The 22,995-nt window shown below is 33.2% G+C and overlaps 4 protein-coding genes across 9 annotated transcripts; 2 read left to right on the forward strand and 2 right to left on the reverse strand.

The window, feature by feature from the left end:
• Positions 1–1,201: 1,201 nt before the first annotated feature.
• On the forward strand, positions 1,202–2,894 carry LOC134832157 (UBX domain-containing protein 7). The gene is made up of 2 exons (XM_063846077.1): positions 1,202–1,371; positions 1,436–2,894. Exons 1-2 carry the CDS (start codon positions 1,326–1,328, stop codon positions 2,761–2,763), a joined length of 1,374 nt encoding a protein of 457 aa, XP_063702147.1. The 5' UTR covers positions 1,202–1,325; the 3' UTR covers positions 2,764–2,894.
• On the reverse strand, positions 2,892–22,389 carry LOC134832155 (myelin regulatory factor-like protein). Of its 4 annotated transcripts, XM_063846071.1 has the most exons (14): positions 22,317–22,389; positions 13,180–13,611; positions 7,630–8,524; positions 6,671–6,943; positions 6,409–6,610; positions 6,101–6,351; positions 5,851–6,040; positions 5,538–5,794; positions 5,131–5,477; positions 4,988–5,077; positions 4,811–4,926; positions 4,348–4,751; positions 3,737–3,956; positions 2,893–3,678 (listed from the first exon to the last, which is right to left on the reverse strand). In XM_063846071.1, the coding sequence occupies exons 2-14, from the start codon at positions 13,217–13,219 to the stop codon at positions 3,601–3,603; spliced, it is 3,363 nt and encodes a 1,120-aa protein (XP_063702141.1). In that variant the 5' UTR covers positions 13,220–13,611; positions 22,317–22,389; the 3' UTR covers positions 2,893–3,600. The 4 variants fall into 4 exon arrangements, with proteins under 4 accessions (XP_063702143.1, XP_063702141.1, XP_063702142.1 ...); XM_063846073.1 differs by lacking the exons at positions 13,180–13,611; positions 22,317–22,389 and adding an exon at positions 10,197–10,266 and having other exon boundaries at positions 2,892–3,678; XM_063846072.1 differs by lacking the exon at positions 22,317–22,389 and having other exon boundaries at positions 4,988–5,074; positions 13,180–14,417.
• Positions 16,861–18,073, forward strand: LOC134832158 (transmembrane protein 50A). Of its 2 annotated transcripts, XM_063846079.1 has the most exons (4): positions 16,861–17,074; positions 17,150–17,278; positions 17,352–17,588; positions 17,890–18,073. In XM_063846079.1, exons 1-4 carry the CDS (start codon positions 16,976–16,978, stop codon positions 17,893–17,895), a joined length of 471 nt encoding a protein of 156 aa, XP_063702149.1. In that variant the 5' UTR covers positions 16,861–16,975; the 3' UTR covers positions 17,896–18,073. The 2 variants fall into 2 exon arrangements, with proteins under 2 accessions (XP_063702149.1, XP_063702148.1); XM_063846078.1 differs by lacking the exon at positions 17,890–18,073 and having other exon boundaries at positions 17,352–17,630.
• On the reverse strand, positions 18,096–22,411 carry LOC134832156 (chitooligosaccharidolytic beta-N-acetylglucosaminidase). 2 transcript variants are annotated; one of them, XM_063846075.1, is made up of 6 exons: positions 22,265–22,411; positions 21,905–22,173; positions 21,678–21,842; positions 20,088–20,437; positions 18,631–19,657; positions 18,096–18,567 (listed from the first exon to the last, which is right to left on the reverse strand). In XM_063846075.1, exons 3-6 carry the CDS (start codon positions 21,755–21,757, stop codon positions 18,213–18,215), a joined length of 1,812 nt encoding a protein of 603 aa, XP_063702145.1. In that variant the 5' UTR covers positions 21,758–21,842; positions 21,905–22,173; positions 22,265–22,411; the 3' UTR covers positions 18,096–18,212. The 2 variants fall into 2 exon arrangements, with proteins under 2 accessions (XP_063702145.1, XP_063702144.1); XM_063846074.1 differs by lacking the exons at positions 21,678–21,842; positions 21,905–22,173; positions 22,265–22,411 and adding an exon at positions 20,556–20,736.
• Between the last annotated feature and the right edge of the window lie 584 nt (positions 22,412–22,995).

Genomic DNA, 22,995 nt, shown 5'->3' on the forward strand with positions numbered 1-22,995 from the left:
ATTGAGACTGAGTGAGTGAGTAGTTCAGCGGAAACGGGCAGCCCTAGAAATCACCCAAAATTCGAAAAAAAAACGGGTAGACCTAAAATGCGACCCCTCGAACCCAGTTCACAATTGGAAATTTTTGACCTACCCAGGGCACAATTAAAAATGTCAGAAGTTGACCTAATGCAAAATTTTATCAATTTCATTCGTCTCAAAGTAAACAACAGTGAGGAGTACAAAAATGTTAAAAGGGATTAGAGATCCAAAACCGATTATCGAAAACCGGAGAAAACTTGCCAAATAATGAAATTTATGAATTTTTAGTTAAACATTCGATTCAACGAACTTATTGTGAGGAGGAAGGTAGGCGGCCTATGACATCTTGATGGAAATCTTAGTAAGCTATTTTCTTCAGCAGGAGCATTTTGAGAAAAAATGAACTAGGGAATCGGAGCAACATTTGTTATGCCATTCAAAAGAACCAAAAATGACAAAAGCCAAAACTTCAGAGTCAGTTCCTGAACGCATTGATTTATTACTTTGCCTTTGTCACTCAGCAGAAGAAACAGCAGAGCACATTTTATGCGATTGTCCTTATTTGGAACACAAAAGAATGTTGCTTTTAGGAAGCACGAATGGCATTATGGATCCTGAAGAATTTAGAGACTTCTCACTGAAAGAAATCTTTTCTTTCTTAAAGAGTGTCAGCACGGTTAAAGAAGAATATGGAACAGGTTAGGAAGAAAAAAACCCACAGAAAGGCCTTTTTTGTGTTTAGGTGGGTCACTATAAAATCATGATCATTACTTTGCATTGCTTTCCATGCAAAACACTTTGGATTCTTTTCTACAGAGACCTTAAATTAATAGCAATGATTTAGAAAACAGCTTAGATTTCTAATCATCATCATTACTTTGCATTGCCTTACATGCCAAACACTTCTGGATTCTTTTCTACAGAGACCTACAATTAATAGCAATGATTTAGAAAATCAGCAGTGAATAAAGTACTTTTTGTTGTTTGCTTTTTTGATCTACAAAATTTAAAAATTAGGTATAAATTTTGAATTAACCAAAAATAATCAATTGTTAAAGATTTTTAAGAATTCAAATTGAATATCAAATCAAATTTTCTGACCGAAAACCGGTTAATGATATTGGTCGGTGAGTTCAACCCTTAACCACTGTACTTCGCTAAAACAAACCTCGAAGTATAACAGAGTAGGTTTTGTTTGAGTTGCAATTATTTTAACAACAAACAGGCTCTAAGGAGAAATTTTAATGTAAATACTGCGGAAATTTGTGTAAAAAACAACGAAACTTACCTGATAAACGCCCACGATGGCAGACGTCGATGAGAATGTCCGTACCTTGATGGAAGTAACTGGTAAGAGTTTTCGCGAAAAAAATCTTTCCCGCACTTTTGACACTGGCTCCCCATTCCTCCGCAGCGATGAATTTTGACGAAGCCAAGACATATCTCGAGTCCAAGAGTTCACTCCAAGAAGCTATTGACGCATTTTTCAATGATGGCGCCTCCGTTGCTGGACCCTCAAACGATGTCATTCAAATTCCCGATGAATCGTCGTCGTCTTCGTTGCCGCCAATCATTCCCGAACTAGACCCCTCAGATCCGGACTACGTTCGTGCTCCGATCCCCAAAAAACGTGATATTCTCCAGGAAGACGACAATTTCCGCGGACGACGATACAATACGCGACAAGCCTTGTGTCCCATGCGAAATTTTGCCCGTGAAGCGGAATTACAGGAACAAATGATGTTTGCGGGTGGCGCCAGCGGCGAAGGATCCTCATCTCGACCACGTCGCAATCGACTCGAAGATGTCTTCAGACCACCCACAGACCTCATTTACGCCGGTACCTTCCAGATGGTCAAGGAATTCGCGAAGAACGAGAACAAATGGCTCATTGTGAATGTGCAGGACAACACGGAATTTGCATGTGTTTGCATGAATCGCGACATTTGGAGCAATAAGGATCTCAAAGCCATCATCCGGAAGTATTTTGTCTTTTATCAAACCTCCATTGATTGTGTTGAAGGCAACAAAATTCGATCTTTTTACAATATCGTTTCGTATCCCTATGTCGGCATTTTGGATCCTCGTACGGGCGAAGAGCAAATCGCGAGTCGGGGACACTTTAAATACACCGCCGACGAATACAGCAAAGAACTTTTCACATTTTTGCACAACAATTACACCCCCGACTACGTGGATTCGGGCAAAACTCCCTCCAAATACCAGCAAGACTCGCAGCAAGCATCGTCCTCGCAGGCGGGCGAAGTCGCAAAAGACCTCAGCAAGATAATTTCCTTGACGGAGGAGGAACAACTCGAAATTGCCATCAAAAAAAGCATGGAAGAAGCGGCAGTGGCAACTGTTATTTCAGACGACAGTGCCGACGAATACGCATCCGACGACGAAGACAGTCGACCTCCATCACCGAAACGCACGAAAACCGATCACAAGCCCGAAACGGAACCGGAAGTCGATGAAACTGTGACAGACGGGCCCCAAACGAGACTTATGATTAAACAGCCGAACGGCACGAACGAAGTCATCACAAGAGGAGCTGCTACGACAATTGGCGCGCTGCTTAAACTCCTTCAACGCAAGTACAAAGATCAAATTGGCACGCACAAGTGTCGCGTTTATTGTCCGGCAGTGCGACAAGAGCTGTGTGACATTGATGCGACCTTCACGCTGGAACAAGCGAAACTGCATCCATCCGCTGTGCTTCACATTTCCGCAGAGGACTAAATTTACCGTGACTTTTTATTTTTTAAGAAAATCCAGAAAGAAATAAAAATCACTTTTAATTCAATAATTGGAGACTAAGACTCTCATTTTATGTATTTTTCATTCATTTTTCTTACGTTTAACAATAATTTCTGTTCTTAATTTGTTTTTTTTTTATTTAATTTTAATGAATCTTGAAGATAAATTGTTTGAATATAGTATAAGATTAAATTAATAATAAAAAGTAACTATTACCTAATAATTGTAATGAATTTCCGGGCATTTTACCATCAAACGACAGTTAAAGCCTCGATTTACGTTTTATTGAAGAAGAGTAAATTGTCATAAATTTGTATTGCTTTTCAAAATAATATCAGCTAGTTTGGTGAAAAGGACCACTTTTGTGATGATTTATTGCTTTTTTGTTTCTTCTGTGATGTTAGAAGCGATTTTTTTTTACAAGTACGGAATGTCGATTTTTGGACGGAATTTTACTTTTTTCTTCATTCCTTCTTTTAATTTTATCTCATTTTTGATCAAAAAGTGCGAAAAAAGCGTCTCCGATATTTTTTGTGAATTTCATGGAGACGTCTGGTATATGTGATTTCTCGAAAAAAAATATTTTTTTTTGTTTTTCAAGAAATCATTTGGAGTAAAAGGTATTTTTAACTTAAAAATTAGAACTTTGTACAAGAATTGCTTAAAAATAAACTAGAAGCGATCAAAGCCGTTAAATTTTTGTGATGAATTTTTTAACTAATTTTTTTTTTTTTTTTATAGGAAATAAACTTAACGTAATTTTTACACGCATTTGACTATTATTTCTTGCTTAAATTTGATAGAAATTTTAATTTTTTTTTAATTACATTCTCGATAAATTTTTATGTTGTATTGTAGAAATAGGCCAGTGGATTCTTGTGATAGTTGGCAAACGCTCTGAAAATAAAAAATATAATTAACTAAAAGTTTTGCATTAAAAAAAAATAATTTTTACCTTAGTAGTGCTCTTTAAAAGTGTTCTAAACTCCAATTCACGTTCGAAATTGCCATGCGGAATTTGGATACTGAACGAAGGTTTTGTGAGTTCCTTCGGACTGAATGCTGGATAAATTTGATTTCCACTGGCGTCGAGTGTATTTGACGATGATGTCGCCGAAAACTCGTTGCTTTTTGTTTTGTGCTCACACAGAGACCATTGCTTAATTTTGGGAGTACTGAAATGTAAAAAAAAAAATATTTTAATTAATTTAATTAAATTAAAAATTAAATTCAGTTAAAATTCAGTTTTATATTAATTAAATTTGTAATTTTTTAATTTTTATTTTATTTAATTTTATTTTTATTCAATATTTTTATTTAAGTTAATTTAATTTTTATTTTTTTATTTAATTTTTTTTAATTTTTATATTTTTTAATTTTAATTTTTTCACTTGAAAAGCCGCTGACAGGGAAAATTGAAAAAAAGTAAAAATTTAATCAAAAAGTGTCATTTTTGTTTTTGGAGTTGATTTTGTGATTTTTTAAGAATTTAAGAAATTTTAATTTAGAAAAGTTTGACAAAATTTTGAATTAAAATTTATTTTTAAAGAAAAATCAAAAACTTACATGAAAAGTAATTCCATTTGTGCATCTCTCATGTACCGCGAAATCGGAACGATGATCGTTTGTTTCTCAAGTTCCGTGTCCACGTTACAAATTTTGCGGGTACTAATGGTATCGTTAAAGGAATTAGTCAACAATGTCAATCGAATGTCGTAACATCCGAGGTCTTGTGGCTCCAAACCGTCATTTTCCTTCGGATTTATTGGTGTCTCGATGTCGTCCCGATCATGCAAGGTGCTGTTCCCGAGAAGGGGCTCCGAATTGGAAATCAGATGAGTAACGAGGTCGATAACTCCATCCTGTTGGGCTGTTACGTTGTACTTGATGTTGGAATTTATTTCTTCCGTTTCTTTGAAACAAGTTTTCTTCTCGAGATTGTGGTTTGTGGAATCGTCACAGCAAAGAGACTTTAAAAAAAATTGGAAAATTCAGTTTTTGAGCATTTTTAGTATAAAAAGTTGCTTACAGGACACGATCCTTTAGATTCCTTGCAATAATGGGGCTCCCCAAGGACATGCACGAGAATTGGAGTGTTGTCCAAAATTTTTTCTTCAACAATTTCTTCGGCATCTTGAGGAGTTTCTGCAAAATTAACGTTGAATTAAAGATAAAAAATTAAAAAAAGTCGAAAATTAATCATCACCTGGCCCATGTCCTCTGAAGTAAATATTACTTTTTGTCTTTGTTTCGTGATTTTTTATGATCGCCGCTTCCAAAATTGATTTTGTTGCTGCTAAAATAATTTTTTTTATAAATTTTGTTAAAATTTCATTAAAAAATTCTTACTTTCGTTCTTTTTCTCTTCGTACTGCGTCCCATCGATGGCATTTGAAGCAATTTCCGGATCTTCTGCCTCACTTGGAGCAATTGGACCCCAAACACGCGTCGTTTTGATGAGTTCTTCCGGCGACTTTGTGTTTGAATCTTTGGACAACGAGAACGGTTTCGTCGTCGGTTTGAATCTTTCGAAGGAAAAAGTTGTATGAAGTGGTTTTTCCGGCGGATTTATCCACTCATGCTGATTATTGCCGGAACTAGAGCCGATACGTTTGTCATTGATGTCGTAAAGGGGCGACAAATTTGTAAATTTGTGAGGCCGTTCCACCAAATAGAGAGTTGAGATAGCAGTGAGACTAAAAAATGATAAAAAAAAGGTAAAAACTTGTAAAAAATCAAAAATTTATGATACTTACCAGACAGTCATAATGATAATTAAGACAATAATTATGAACTGAATCGTCTTGTTGGAACAAATTTCTGCGTCAAAGTCATTTGTGTCGTCTTCCGAGTCAGATCCACTCAAATCTTTTGAACTTTTACTTCTTTTGTGCTTCTGAATTCGCAAGAGACGAGCATTGATGCGTTCTAACTGCTCAATTCGGGTCTCCAATGATCCCGTTACTTTGCACAATTCCTTAACAGCTCCGATATTTTCCATGAAAATCCGATCCTAATAAAAAATTTCGTCAAAAATGAAAAATTTCGGTTGAAAAAGCGATTTTTTACCTTATTGACGAGCAAAAAATTGTCAATAATTTGTCCGTTCGGAAGAATTATGCTTCCAGCTGGCTGCACAGCATCTGGAAGGACTTTTTGTACTTCTTGGGCAATGACTCCCGTGTCAGTTATCTCGATTGCCGTGTCATTCGCGTCAACTAAGCCACTATGAAGAGCGAATTCTGGCTCGTAGCAATATCTGTAAACACAATTTTGGAGTGAAAATTTAATTTTTAACAAAAAAAGGCACGCAACTCACTTTACAACTCTAATTTTTTGTACATTCTCCAACTGTTGTGACGTATCCAACTCACTAATTTCTCGTTTTGCACGACTATCACTTGGCTGCACGATGTGCCCGCTAATTTTTAGGTTCCCGTGTATGACTAAACTCTCGTCGGGTCGATCTGTGTTGATGCCAACGCGTCCCGAGTGATAAATGGAGTCAAGTGTGACGCCACGTTGCCAGCACAGTTCGACATCGTTCTCGAATTGGCCCGGATTGGAAGCCTAAAAGCGATTTTTTTAGCAAAATTGTTGATTTTTGAAGAGAATTTCGTGACTTACCCTCACAATGATCCTCTCACTGCCTTGACTGACGATCGGAAAGTTCCCGGAATGCGTGTGCGCATGCAAACCAACGACAAGTTGGAAGTATCTTTGCTCCGGATTCGGTCTTCCTTTCTTTCGCATGTTATTGTTGGTCGTTTCGGAGAAGTGAAGACGACCCACAGTGACTTTACTTACTTGCCCATCGTGTAAATCGACCCTGAAACGGAAAAAAATCTTTGTTATTGATGAAAATTAAAAATTTGCAGGAAAAACTTACGGCACAGGATGAAACGGCTTCTTTGATCGATCTGATTGACTTTGCTCGATGCGGATTGTTTGATTCGGTGCCTCCAATTTCACGCCGTAGAAATGCAAATGGAAGGAACGAATTTTTTCCAAGCCAGCATTCGTTCGCACAAACACCGCCGAGCCATGGAGTTGTGCATGAACTGTTATTTGAAAGTGATTTTTCTTCTGACACACGAACGCGTCGTCGGAATTAGAAAAGTTGAATCCTTTGTCGGCATCAACGCGGTAATGGGGCATTGGACTGCAAATAAAAAGATCAAAAATTATCAAAAAAAAAAAAAATTAAAAATTAAAAAAAAAAAAATACTGTCTCTGGTCTTTTTCATAATTTTTCAAAAAAGTTTTTAAAGAAACATTCAATTTAAAACAGTAGGGTAAGGTTTTCAGCTTTTTGATATCAGCTTATAAATTAACAATAATTTACAGGGCTGCAAAAACTTATGACTTAATTTTAAAAACTTTTTAACTCAAAAACATCATGGATGCATCCGGTGAACTGTCAGTAGATACGGTGCCTTAACTCTGCTTTGAGTCGCCACAAAAAAATCGTAAAAAATAAGTTTAAGTCAAAATTTTTTGAAACGTCTTTTGACTTCAAAAAAATTTAAAATTAAGTAAAAAAAATCTTGAAAATTTAAAAATTACTTTTTGAACCATTTTTTGGGAAAAACTAATTTTTTTGAAAATTTTTAGCAATTTAAAAACTTTTGAATTTAATTTAACTTTTGTGAATAGGTCAAATTTTTGCAGCCCTACTTTTGACTTAACTTACAGCCCTTAATTTAATTTTAATTTAAAAAAATTTAAAATTAAGTAAAAAAAATCTTGAAAAATTATGAAAAATTTAAAAATTACTTTAGACCAAATTTTTAGCATTTAAAAACTATTGAATTTAATTTAACTTAGAAATAGGTTAACTTGACTTACAGTTCTTGCAAATTCTGATTGCACAAATGATGCCACTGATGCTGCTGGAACGGAGCAAATCGTATACTTTGCATGGGCGAGTCACTTGTGTCGCCGCCATTGTTTGAACTCGTGTCCAGCGATGCATCCAACGACGTTTGTTCGATCTGGCAATTTTTCCTGCTCGTTTCCGGATCTGTTTTGATGATCGCCGACGGAGGACGTCCCGCAATCGAGCTCGAGCCCTTCCTTTTGCGCGACGTTTGTCGTGATGATTGTACATTTTCCGTGCTTTGACTCGCATTTGTTGTCGTCGCGTAAACACTCGGCATCAATTGATGCACCAAATCATCGTTGCTGGCTCCTCCTTCGACCAACAAGTCATTTTTGAAGGGTCGTTGTCCCAATTCGATCAACGTCACGCCTGATCCCGGTTGTGGTTGTTGCAAATATTGCTGTCCATTGGGTGCGTCATCCGAAATTATTAGTTCTCCTTCGTGTTTGAGTGTCACTTCGGGCACGACAATTAATCCCGTCGCATCGATGGGACTCGGACTCGTATATGCGGGATCAGAGAGCAGTTGTTGCGACAAAGTCAGGTCCGAAACGTGCAAGGAACTCGCTTGTTGTTGCTGTTGCGTGGCATAATGATGAACGCCGAGCGAAATATCGGCATCGTACGTCGGTTGACTGACGTTAACATTCACGACGCCCGCCGAATGCAAGTCTGAGGGACTGTAAGGCGGCTCCGAGCCCGAATCTGGGGGACTTTCGGGCAAATGTGTCGCTTGGGTCAGAGCATTTCCGGCGTTGGTGGTGTCTGTTGAACCAGTTGACGAGTTTCCGTGGATGAAAGCGTCAAATTGCTCGAAATCGAGAGCTTCGTTATCTATGCCGCCAATGAAATCAGAACGACCTGCAAAAAAAAAAAAACAAAGAAAAAAATTAAAGGGGAGCAAATGACTTGCATGACGTGTAAAGACAGGAACCTCTAATGACAAATTTGATGAATTTTACAACAAAAAATCGCGAAAAATGAAATAAAAACCACAAAAAAAGCTCGCGTGCCTCCAAAACTCGCAACAAAGGTCATCTCTTGTACGAACTAGTGTAAAATAATTTTAAACTTTCTTTCCAAACAAACCCAGAAAGAACAAAAAAAAAACGAAGAAACGAAAACGATTCAAGTCATGAAATCATAAAAATGTATTCTGAAAATATATTTTCTTGTTATTTTTTTTTCCTGAACAACAACACAAAATTGTGATTGCTTCATACATGCGCTACGACGACTTTCCCGTACTGCCATACAAAAAAATATTATTGACTAAACAAAATAATCAAAAATTAGTTTATGAAGCGATCGCATATCTGTTAAAGTGAATAAAATGATATTATTACGCTACGAGGACTTTCCTTAAACAAATTTTTTTTACAACTATGTCAGGAATGAGACACAGAAAAAAAGGCAAATTGTTACCAAAGTAAAGTTCAACAAACAAATTATTAATATGCTAATTGAGTTTAGCAACTTTGTTATTTTTTTATATGCAAACAACATTAATTTTAATTTTTTCTGTGATTTTTTTGTGAGCTCCTAATTGTTTATAGACATGCTTTTCACTTTTTAACTCGTCCATGCTTATCAAAACGGGCGATAATAGATTTTAACATTTTAATAAACAGATTAGCTTTTCGTGAATTTTAGCTTTTTTTCGTGGATGATTAAAAGAAGAATGAAAGAAAAACAATAATAATAAAAATTTTATGAAAAAAATCACTTTTCCATGAAAATATTTAACGGTTATTAGAGCGCGCAGATCATTTTTTCACTTTTTTATTATTTATTATCTCGTTTAGATGAGTTTTGATGCAGAGCCGTTGCATGTCTCATCATCATAATCATCCGATGAGTGATTAAAAAATTGCAAAGTTTTTATTTTGTTTATTGTCGTCGAGTAATAATTACAAGTTACTTGAAGGGTTTTCACTTGATTGTGTGCTTTTTGGAGAAATTTGTAAAAATAAATAGTTTTTAATTTAAAAAATTTAATTTAAAATATTGAAAATTTGCATAAATATGCAAATTTTATTTATAAAAAAATTATTTATTTTTTTTTAATAAAAATTATATTTTAAATTAGCCAAAAATACAAAATTATGTGACCTTTTTGATAAAAACAATTTAAAAGTCATAAAACGTGTCTTAAAATCAATATTTTAAGATCTAAAGTTCAAATATTAATTTTATATGCAAATTTTCAAATTTTTGACTACTACTTAAAACTATGTCTTGAAAGTTTTTTTATGTCATTTTTCTCAAATTGAAATTTTTCAAACAACTTTAAGTAAAATATTTTGTCATTTCTTCTTTTATTATTTTGAATATTTTTCTGAAAAAAGCAAATTTTATGATTTTTCGCGCAAAAAAAATAACTTGTGAAGTCGAAAATGAATAAAATATATGAGTAATTAATCAAACAATTCGATGTCATTAATTCAATAAAAGCAGATGTTTCTTGTTCTAAGAATTAATAATTTGGGATTTCCAAAACGAAAAATTGTGATTCTAAGAAAAACTGTCTTACCGACGTTCAAAGCTCCTCTTCCGAAATCCATTTTTTAAGTGAAATATTTTAATGAACTTCTTATTCTAACATTTTTGCATTATTTCAAAAACTCGTGGCTTGACTTTGAATCAGTACATTTGCCTGACTATTGCACTGAAAAAAATACGAATTTTCCCATCATATTATTGCGTAACTTTATTTTCAATGGAATATTTTTTTTTCTACTATATTTATTAAGATATGATAAATTTATTCTCTGTTACTATGCGGTTTTTAAATATTTTTTTATTTCAAATTTTATCGTGATTAATTGTCGTAATTATTTGTTTTTATTAATTTTTTTTAAAAATTCACTTTTAGAAATGAATATTTTATTCAAAAGTAATTTTAAGATATTTTTTAAATATTTTTCACGTTTCTTTTATTGAAAATTCTATTGATTGATCCTTTTTCATTCGTCACAAGCGGCCATTTTGCTCGCGAAAACTTTCCCATCCAACGAGAGATGTTTACAGTTAACCGATTGCGCATTAACTAAAAAGCCTCCCATTCAAATATTTGAGTTTTGGTTGGAAAATTATACAAATGTACATGTTTAGCAGTACGAAAACCTACACGAAAAAAAAAGAAAGAAAATTTTCACCTGTCTGTGTGATTGTGTAGCATTCATAAAAAAGCATCGAATAGCATTGAGGGTGGTTTGATGTAAGCTTAGAGAGGATCACTTTTGTATTTGTTGAAAAAATTTCTGATAAAAAAGTGAAAGAAACAACAAACTATCTAATTGTCGGTTACTCCTGGCAACTGTTAAATGTTTATAAAACATTTTAGCGCAAAATATTGTAAATGTACGGATTTTTTTTATGTCTTTATGATATATTTTATTATTTTAATAACATTTTTTTTTAAATTTTGTAAATAAATTTATGTACAAATGAGATTTTTATAGACAAGGGAGTCATTTATGAATTTTATGATTATCACTTAGCAGACTGGAAACGCGACACTGAAAGGCTTTCGTGTCTTTGGTAAATAGCAATTTTAGAATGAAAACTTTTACGAAGAAAAAAAAAATAAAATAAAAAGAACAAGAAGTTTGACATGTCTTTTACCTACATAAAAATTAATATTTTTTACAAACTTTTCTTCAATTGTCTTGTCTCATCAAAAGTAGATAATTAAATTTTAGAAGGTAATTATAATGTATGACTTGAACAGTTTGAATCAAAAGTCAAGGGTTCGAGTTTTCCAACGAAAAGTAATCTAATAAAGTTTTTATGGTGATCCATAAAAAGCTAGTATAAAATAATATTTATATAAATGGTTGTAACACAATTATATACAATTAATAATATGAACGACGATGACGACAGTCAACAATAAAAGTCTTCGTTATAGTTTTCGATTTTTTAAGCGCATTTTTTGAATCTTCCATTTGAAAGGTTGAAAAAAATATTAAGCGGTGAATTTATGCTTTTAGTTACTAAAAGATGAAAAATATTAAACCATTCCGTCTTCTCAAAGATCTCATTCGAAGAAGAATGTGTTCTAGATGACACAATTCTGGTCAGTCTATTTAAAAGTTTTTACATGTAATATGGAGCCAAGGCACTTTTATCATCAGTCACATTCTTTATTTCAGCTTTTTAATTTTGTCTGTTCATATCGGCTGGACCATCTAATAACTAATTGATTATTGTTCAATAAGCTCAATTTGTAGGAAGGTAAAATTTACGTTCACTGTGTAACATGATCTTTGCAGACTTTTTTTTCGGATTCCTTGCAAATAATTCTTCCACATTCATACTTATACCTTAGTATCTGATTTTGGAGAATTGTTGAGAACTTTTCATAAACGTATAATTTTAATTAGAATTTTCATCAATTACATTGGTGAAAAAGATGAGATTTTTAAACTTTATCAGTAATTATATTTTCTGCTATTTAAGAGAGAGTATAGTTGCAAAAGGTCAAGAGCAATACGAAAAAATTTTTTGTTTCGGTCACTTTTTCATTTTCTTCCAAATAAACGTTAGCCGTCTATGAGGGACCTGCTAGTGCCTATTGAAATGGACAATCATTTATTGTATTATCTTGGTTGTTGAACTTAGTCAATTAGAAATTTGTGGCCCTCTCTGAGATAAATCTTGATTATTTTGCTTCATCGGTTCGATTTGCAAATATCGATAGCTTTTACATTGAACTTTTATGCAGACAGACATCGAACCATCACGTAGCTTTTTAATATTTTCTCTGAAATGCTTTAATAAATAACAATTTTAAGTATTTTGTATTGACCAAACAACAATATTTTTTAAGAGAATTAAACATTCAACATGTTTTATGAACAACATTTCACAAACAAATCAGAAAAACTTTTTATTTTTGCTCTACTAATGCAAATCATGTAACTCTGAATATAAATTGTTAGAACAAAATAAAAGTGACTACAAAATGATAGCTGCTAATAATGATTACCGAATAATAATAATAATAAATATTGTTTCAAACGGATTGTAGTAATTACGCTCTTTTTTTTTATTTAATTTCAGACTGTTTCATATGGAACGAGAGTCATCACATTTAGTTTGTATTGATAAGAAACTTTAAAACCAGATGCGAATAAACGCAGACTTGTCATTGTTATAGAATGTCGGAAACAATGCAAAATCAATGAAGTCAAATGGAAACTTTTTGTTAACATTTTTTAGAGTTTGGACTCAGCATGTCTTGCAAAAAAAAAATATTTGTCAAGCTCGGGGATGTTTTGATTAAAAAGCACGTCGATTTGCGTCATTTTTGTAAATAACTTTGGAAGTTCTGATTACAACTATGAGTTTTTTTCATTCATTTATGATTTAATGATTAAAACTGAGAGAGAAAAAAAATTTTCGGCGTCAAACTTCCTTCGAAGTTATCGCGAAATCTTTCACTTGTCGACGCAAAAAATTTTATTTACTCACATTACTCATGTATGTAGTAGAAGGAAGTGGTTACTCACCTAAGTCATTGGCAAACATCGGATCCTCTATAAAATCCATATTGAACTAATAAAGTGTCTATTTTGGTGTTAATGTTGTTTTTGTTGTCGACATTCGTGCGTAATAAACTCATAATTAAAACAATAAACATTCAATTTTCACGCGAGTTCTTGTCTTTTTTTTTGTATTCTCACTAAAATCACTTAAAATTTTATATTTATGGCCATTATCTTGAGGCAGCAAAAAATTGCCGACAAATTATCAATTTGAATTTTTTTTCGCTGTCACTCGCGATTATTATTGCAAGTTGTCGAAGTTGACCGACACGTCAAAGTTTTTCCATATTTTCATGCTTTGATATTGTTTTTTTTTTGTAATTATGTGTGTTTTGAAAAATTTCTTCACAACATCATTATCTCTCCGTTTATTATTATTATTATGAGCTCAGTCGTCTTTTCACATGTCAATTTATGTTTTTTACTTCACTTTATATTTACAGAAGTAAAGTATATCTCCAACCATTTATTGAACTAAATTAAAGTAATCACACTTGTTTTGTATTTTATTTATAAAGCATATTTGTTTATTATATTATTATGTCGTTGTCCGTCGTAGAATGTAACGAAATGTATATGCTTTGCACTCCTGACGATGTTCTCGAGCGCTCCGACGACGACGAAAAAAATGTGATTTAGATTTCAAAACTGGGTTTCAGCATCCGACGATCGACGTTCGCAGTGAAAAACCAGCCAACTTGATATAAATATGGCCAGAGTAACATCACAACAACATCATCATCATCACGATGATCGCCGTACAAGAAGAGCAAAACAAGTGCTGTGTGTCGACTCGAATGACGTAGAAAACTCAACTCTTCACTATAATGATTTTTTTTTCGTATTATTGATTTTCCAAGAACTCCGAGATAGTGATGTTTTTGTCTCACAACTCAATCAGCACATGGGTCGTGTGGATGCCGCACATCAAATATTTGATAATAAAATTCGACAAAAATTTACACAAAATTAGCTGACAAAAAATAAGTTTATAAAACAAAATCCCCGTATCTCTCCGCAGCTAACTACTTAGAGCTAAGTAGAGAGAGGTATATATTTAAATTTATTTGCGTTGAACTTTTGATATACACGCCAACAAACTAACTAAACTCGAATCGTGAACGAAGAAGCAAAATATACTCAAAAAAAAAAAGTTTCAGAGCAGTACGCGTTTCGGTTTTTGTGTACGTTATGCACATCATCTCACGATCGCACAATCACAACTGAACTTTTTCGAACAATAAATGCTTCATTTGAGTAGCGGAGCGAGTTTTGTGTGTGAATCAAATGCCTCGCGTAGCTGCTGCTGCTACGAATGAATGTGGAGAGAATGATCGCGAATGTGAATTGAGAGTGCGGAGTGGATTTAAACCTGTTTTGTGAATGGTGTTTAGCTTAGGTGATTAGACGATTTAGATAAAAAAGCTCCGCGTTTGAGGTTGTAGTTGTGGAAATGATCGCGAGTGATAGATTTGTAAGTGAGTGAAAGAATATTCTAAGAGCGAGTGGAGAGCTTTTGAATTAGGTGAGTTGATCCGTTTTGAAATACAATAAAAAAATTAATAGATTTATTCAAATTTACATAAAAATTCAAAGTTTAATTTTAGAATTTTGTGAGTTTTATTTTTTTTTTAAGGCGTCATCCATTTACGGCGTCGGAAGTTTGAGGGGGGGTGGGGGTCTATGAGTTTCCGATGGATTTCGACGAAAGAAAAATACGACGTCGCATAAATTCTCTATAGTTAAGATTTTTTGTTTCAATTTTTAAAAAATATTTAAGTGCTTCAACATTTTTTGATCTGTTTTTCAACTTACTGAGTACACATGTACAATTTTTCACAAATTTCCATAAAAATTTGAGCTAATTTTTAACAATTTTTCTTGAAAAAGGGGGGGGGGGAGTATTTTTCTAAAAGGTACGTCGTAAATTAGGGGGGTCTTTAAATTCCGACGGTTTCCGATTATAGGGGGGGTGGGGGTCAAAAAATGTCCCTTTTTATCCGACGCCGTAAATGGATGGCGCCTTAAATAAAAATTTAATAAAAGTAAAATTAAGTTTAAAAAATTAAATTCAAACTAAATAAATTAAAAAATTAATTAAATTAAATTTTGTAGTAGTTTAAATAAAAATACAAGGTGAAAAAAATATTTATTTTATATTGAATTTAAGTATATAAAAAAAATATGTTTTTTTTATTAAGGCCGCTCCAAATGAAAATCAAAAATAAAGTCCAAAATTTTTTAAAATAAAATGGGGGGGGGCAAAATAAAAAAAAAAGTTTGAAATACTATTTTCATACCAAATGACAAAATTTTATCAATTTTTGAGCGTTAAATAATATTTTTGATGTTTTTTTTACTATTTACTTTGAAATTTGCTTATTTAAAATAGATTTTAGAATATTTCATATTAAAAATTAAAGAAAAAAATTTCATAAAAAATAACTGTCAAAAATTTTGAAAAAAAAATTAATAATTTTATGAAAAATATTTTTAGAGAAGAAAATTTATGATAAAATATGATTTCCAAAACAAAAATTAGAAATAAATTGAAAATTTTTCTAAAATTTTTTTGAAATTTTGGCCCCAACAACAACAACAGGGGGCACAGAATTCTCAAATTATTGATCTGTCCCTTTCATCTTATTTCTGTTTGCGTACGACATTTTCGTCGCGCTGTCTTGTTTTTCTTGTGGATTCTCTATATTGATCTTCCTGCCTACCAGACCATTTTTATGTCGATGGAATTACGGACGAACATGTTTTAACCAACGGAACGATTTCTATCGAGCTTTTTGCACGAAATTCGTCATATTTTACTTGAAAAATTATGAAAATACACAAAAAACGGTCATTTTTGGTTGAATTTTTAACTTTTTTTTTATTTTGCCCCATTGGATTTTCGACTTTTAAAATGGGGCATAGGACTTTATTTTTGATTTTCATTTGGAGCGGCCTAATTAAAAAAGAATTAATATTCAATTTAATTTAATTTTAATATTTTTTTGCTCAATTTCAAAATTTTATTGATATTATATCAAAATATTTTTGAATTATTAAATATTTAAAATAAAAAAGGCACTTAAAAAAAGAGCTAAAAAATTTACGCTAGATGTCGCTTTTAAAAGAAATAATTAAATATTGCATTTAAAACTTAAAAATTGGATATAATTTCTTAAAAAATTATTAAAAGTTTCAAAACTATTAATAAAGAATTACATTAAAACAAGAAGCAAAAGAACTTTATAATCGGATCAAAAAATAGTCAATAGATGGCGCTATAAAATTTTTATTTTGTAAATTTGTAAAAATTTTATGAGTTTATATAAGATTTTAAATTAATATCTTTCGAAAATAGTTTATTTTATTCTCCAAAAGCAACTGAACAAAAATTTTCGGAGTTAAAACTGAAAATAAGTTATTTTAATTTTTTTCATGAAAGTAAGCCAAAGAACCCCCATGTGAAAGAACCTTTAATTAAAGGGGATTAAAATTATGTCCATCAAAGTTAATTTAGTTTTTAAAAATTTCCATTCAAACCTTTTAAAATAAATGTAAGAAACAGATTTAAAAAAAAACTCACTTTTTTGTCACCCTGTTTGCTATAAAAACATTTGACGTCTCTCCGTACCTTCCTCCCATAGACAGAAAACCCAAACAAAATAAGAACGATTAGTCAGACAGCAGCGAAAAAGTTAATTAAACAAAGATAAAAACAAATTTTCGCCGAATTTCCACAAAAAATTCCAAAAAATCCACAATGTCTGCATTTATGGAGCGACTCAGCACGTGTTTCTACTTGGATGAAAACGTAATTTCGCGTCGGAATGCCGTGGTGACCGTCATTTCTTCATTTTTGGTAAGTCATCCATTTTCCTTCGACTATCTCGAAACAGCAAAAAAAACTTAATTAACCCACTTTTTTTTCGTTCAGTTCACTGTTGGCTGGTGGCTCGTCATTGACTCCTCATCCACAGACAACATGTTGACCTTCAGCCACTACGTTTGCGGCATCATCGGGACAATTTCCTTCATTATGGTGAACGCTGTGTCGAATGATGTCGTAAGTAGCTTAACTTTTTTTTTGTTGCGAACAAAGAGCAGTAATTAAGTTAATTTTTGCATTTTTCGCGCAGTTAAATGGCGGTGCTGCATACGAAGGCGGTTGTTTGGGTGAAAATGGAGCAAAAATTTGGTTGTTCCTCGGCTTTGTGCTCGGATTTTCTGCCGTAATTGCCAGTGTTTGGGTCATGATTGTCGATTTGAAGGATCACGTCACGACGGGCGGCATCCAATTCTTGCTGCAAAACATCTTTATTCTCGCGGCATCGCTTCTCTACAAGTTCGGAAAGCGGGACAACAGTGCATTCAATGAAAGAATCTAAATATTTTTATTTTTTCCTCTTAATTTTTTTTAACAAACTACGGTCCCCAGACAATTACTAACACACACTTATAGAACAAAAAGACTTGAAAGATATCAAAAGTTTGAGGACCGCGACGAATTTTGATGATTTTTTCACAAAAAAAATAAAGTTTTTTCACTTTTTATGGAAAAATCTTCAAAATTCGTCGCATTTTGATGAATTTTCGTTCAAAAGTGAAGCAAAAACCTTTTGAACGACCATTTTTTTTTGGACTGGTTTGATTAATTTCTTGAAATTTACGAAACAGATGTGACAACAACTGTGGTAAAAACGCCAGAAGACTCGATTCTACTCCGTAAAAATTGGCATTATTGAATTAAAGTACGTCAAAATTCGTAGATTTCTGATCCAACTCATTTAGAAGCTGCTTTTTATGTAAGCAAAAAGTAAATATTAATGATATCTCGTGAAAAATAAAACTTATTTATAATTTAAAAGTTGCGCGTTTTTCATTTTTAAAGAATTCAAAAGCATTCTACGTGTTTATTTTAAATTGTGACAAAAAAAACCGACTGTTTTCCGCAGAAAAATCACATTTTTATACTTTAATGATCAGGTAAGAGTATTTTTTTAGATCATATTCCGTTGCACCAAGGGACAATTATCTTCATTTTGGAGGCACCATTGGGGTTGAACAAGTTCCGCTTGAATCCCGTTCTGAACCAAGTGTTCGCGATGCACCAAGAAGCGTGATTCGGCGTCTCTCCACGATGTCTTCGGGTCGGACCAAAGGCGTTCGGCAAGGGCACTGACACGAGGCCACAAACGGGCATCTAGGGTATACTCATCCGCTTGCTCAGACCACAAAGCTGCTTCGGCACCCAAAATTTGCGACGAATAACTGCCACCGATGTTTTTCAAGTCGTTTTCGTAGACTTTTTGCCAGCCGATGTACGGAGAGCACCAATTGTTGCCGTCTTGAACCCTAAAAAAATGTGTTTAAATTAGAAAATTGCTTTAAAAAAATTTTAAAATTAAAATTTCTCACCATCCAGCAAAGCCACAATCGAGATAAAGTGCATCGTAGTTCGAAACAATGATTTTGAAGCCATTCTCGAGCAAAGTTTGAACCTTTGCGTCGTCTCCCTTGGTCCAGATTTGCACGATATACCGTTCATTGTTCAAATATTTCGCCAAATAGGGCATTTCGGTCAAGTGACTTGTCCACAAGATGATCGGAACGTGCGATTTTGCGACTTTATCCCATCGTTCCAAGGCCTTCTCCTGGAAATCGCCCCATAATTTCATGAAATCGCTCTTTTCCAAGCCCCATCCTTGCGCCTTCATGTACGTTTGGATATCAACGCTCGAATTCCAGCACTCGGTCGACACCTCGTCGCCTCCCATGTGGAAAATTGTGTCGACAGGATGGAAATAATCCGCGAAATCTGTGTAAATTTTCTCCAAGACGTCGTACAACTTCTCCTTTGTGGGATCCAATTGTCCGCACGGTGGTTCTACGCAATATTTTTGCCAAGGTTGGGCATTAAAGCACGCCGTTAAGCCGGTATTTTGCCATCCTTCGCCAACGTGCGCGGGAGCATCGAATTCCGGGATGACACGAACGCCACGAATGCGGGCATATTGCACGATATCCCGGACATCGGCTTCGGTGTAGACTTGTTGCGGCGAATAGGCGCCCAATTTCGCCAGTTCGGGTACAGATTTGAAAATTACGGGGAAACTGTGCGAATCGGTGATGTGCCAGTGGAAAGTGTTCATTTTGACGAGCGCCAAGGCGTCAATTGTGCGTTTGATTGACTCGACGGAGAAGTAACTGCGCGACGTATCGAGAATTACGCCGCGATGTTTGTACACGGGAGTGTCTTCGAGCTCGACTTCGGCAGCGATCAAGAGTTGGTTGCGGATATCGTCGAAGACAATGAGTTGTGCGAGCGTTTCGAGACCATTTCGGGCGCCATAGTAGTTTTCGGCACGGATTGTGACGTTGATCTTGCTATCGCCATCTTGTTGGATGCGTAATTTGTAGCCTTCGTCAATCTCGTAGGTGAGATCTAAAATTTAAAAAAAAAATATTTAATTAATATCTTAAATTTTTTAAAATAATTTTTTTTTATATTTTCAATTTAAAAAATTAATATAAATAATTTATAGGTATGTATTTAAAAAAATTACTTTAATGAATTTAGTAAAATTTAAAATTAAAATCATATTTTATTTTTTTTAAATATTAATTCATAAAAATTAATATGATTATTTTCCAAAATTTTTTGTTAAGATTTTTTACTTTAATTTTAAATTAATTAATTTTTTTAACTATTTATTTTAATTTAATTATTAAATTATTTCAATTTTTGATTTTTTTTTCAAAAGTTCTCAATTTCATAATTTTTTTTTCCAAAATATGTACATTAATAATTTTTTTTAAATTTTACTTTTAACAATTTTGGTTTTTTTTATGAATCAGTTTTTTCAAAAACTCACCCGAATCCCCGCTATTGGTATGCACAGTAATCACGACTTGAATGCCTTCTTGCGACAATTTGACTCCTTTAACGACTTTTCGCTCCAATTGTTCCATAAAACGAGATTTGCTGCCTTCGAAATATGTCGCTACCTCACCTCGCATGCCTTGAGGCTTAAAAACAATCGAAGCTGGAGTCACTTTTGCGAGTTTCTCTTCGATTCTCACGGGTCCCGTGGGTTTAGGCCACACAACACCGATCTCGCCATTGCAATACAAGCGACAAACGGGAAGACTGATCGCTCGTTCGGGATCCGTCAAAGCGACTTTTTTACACACGTTCCGTTCGCACTTGTAGCTCCATGCGGGACTAGAATTAGAATAAAAAATTAATTAATTTATTCAAAAAGAGACAAAAAAAGTTGCTGTTATGAGACATTGAACCCTGATTAGTGGAATTAATTAGCATAAATTGATGTGCAGCTTACAGAAATGAGATAAATTTCGAAGAATTGTTCGATTTTGTGTCGTTTTTCTGTTTTTCGATGCGGATTAAGATGCCAGCGAGAATGAAAACTAATATCATGGCGATAAAAACAATCATAAAAATTATTCGATCGCGTCTGTAAAGTTTGAAGCGTTCGACGAACGATTTGAAGTCCATTGTGAGAGAATGAAAGTTAGTTGGAGACTAGCAGGGCAATAATGTAACTTTATAATCAGTTGCAATCAGCTGTAAAAATGAAGTGTTTGGTCTTTGATACATACAGTGGAATGTAGTTTAGTGGCAGTTGTGTCAATATCGACAGTAATTTCTTGAAAAACAGCTGAAAAATTTGTCAGGGACGTGATATGGGGTTAAAAATTCCTTATTTTAAATTAACTTAAATTTTATCATTTTAGTGTAAAAAATTGCAATTTTTGAGCTATATTTTTTTTAAAAGGTCATTTTTAAGTGGTTTTGGGGCTAAAAATATTTTAACTGTCCATATTTTAAAATATATTTTCAGAAAAAAATTATTATTTTAAGCCTTAAGTTAATTTTCTGACCTTTTTTCAAAAAAAAAAAAATTTTTAATTTTGATTTTTTGATTTTGAGTCTACTTTTTTATCTTTTTTGACTTCTTTTAATTTTATAAATTCTACAAAAAAATTTGAAATTCTCCAAAAAATTTTAAATTTTATTTAAAAATATATTTGGAGCTCAAAATTTTATTTTTTTCAAAAAGTTAAGAATTATATTTTACATAAATAATTGACGAAAATTAAATTTTTTAGCTTTAAATTGCTTTTTCAGGTCTTTTTGAATTAAAAATTTGAATTTTGTTTCGCAAAAAATATTTACTTTTTATATAGTTTTTCTATATTTTGACTTCTTTCAGCTTTAAAACCCCTTCAAAAATTTTTTTCTTCAAATTTCAATTTTAAAATTCGTCTCACGTCTCTGTAAGCCGATGACATAAAAATGCTCGCTAAAAGTACCCACTTACAAATTACCTTGCTGTACATTACACGAATACTTAATTACATTATTTACATTTTTCAAAACCGCAACTTTTTATGATTATATAAAAAAAACTGTTCATGCTATCAGGAAATATTTTACTCACAGATCTGCTGCACTCCCAACGACGAAGGACACCAACAAAAGTGAGATGAAACGCATTAGAGAGCTGCACTTTGTTGCCATTTTGCTGCCTTGAGAGTTGATTCGATAAGAGTTTGATAAGAGATTCGAGACAAAACGACCACTTTTGGATATCGGTCGATTTTTTCTGCAAATAAAAATAAGATAAGAAATTATTTTTTATATAAAGTTGAAGCTCGGTTGACTAACCACTTATTGCTTGCACTTTTCAGAGGAAATTGAGCCGCTTTCGGTCCCAAAGCAAACTCCTAACTAAAACTATTTTTGATATTGCATCTTGTTTATATACAATTCTGAAGTCTGAGTCTACGACAAAACCAGTTTTCAACTTCTTTCTCTACTTTTTCTTCTTAATTCTCACTAATTTAATGCTAAACGGTGAAGGAACATCAAAATTCTCCTCTATCAAGACGAGGACGTAATAGAGTTCAATGATCTAATATTGTTTATTTTTTTCTCTGTCACAAAAGAAGAAGAATTTGCACACAAAAGTCGAATCAATAAAAATTTTTGAGTGCCTTTTTAGTGCTGCCGATCTCGTTTTAGTACCACTAATTTTAATTTTTATTGTTTTCGACTAGACGGGACACGTTTTGATCACTTGGAAAGACTGCAAAGTGGGTTGTTGCGAATGAAGCGGCTTAAAACATTTTTTTATTTGGTGATATTTTTTGTCTTTTGATTTGTTTTGGTTCTGCGAAACGTCTCTTGTCAAGCGGTGCAATACGAGAGAGAGAAGGAGAGAATTTTATCGAGCATGTTCGTTTGCTATAAAAACTTTTCGTGAACTGTCATGTTGAACGTTTCTCGTGATTGGTTGATTTTTTTCGAAAGCCTTCGTCGGTAAATGATACTTGATCGCATTTTTAATCAGAAAAAGTTAAAGGGGGTTTTTTTAATATAGAAAATCATAAAAAATCGTGATATTATGAATTTAATCTAAAATGTGATCGATTCGCTGTTTGAATATTCCGCTTCCATAAAAGCCGAAGGAATGATATCTTTAGAAAATTTTTTAAGAATAGAAAGAGCAACAATCTGTTCGGTATGAGACTCCGGAATCTATTTGTTGTCGCTTTCCGTTGAGATACAACCTGGATTGGCACATGACCTATAAATTAAGGGACAGATACATTAGTGTATGATTACATCGCACATCAAAGGCAACATCAAAGCCATATATCAAAGCATAATTTGTCACCAAGGTGTATGATCTGCTGTTTGATGAGGAATTCCGGATAAACCTTGGTTGGCTGAAGCCGGTGGCGAAGGACAATATG

The sequence above is a fragment of the Culicoides brevitarsis genome, chromosome 2 (assembly GCF_036172545.1).
Source record: "Culicoides brevitarsis isolate CSIRO-B50_1 chromosome 2, AGI_CSIRO_Cbre_v1, whole genome shotgun sequence".
Taxonomy (NCBI): Eukaryota; Metazoa; Arthropoda; class Insecta; order Diptera; family Ceratopogonidae; genus Culicoides; species Culicoides brevitarsis.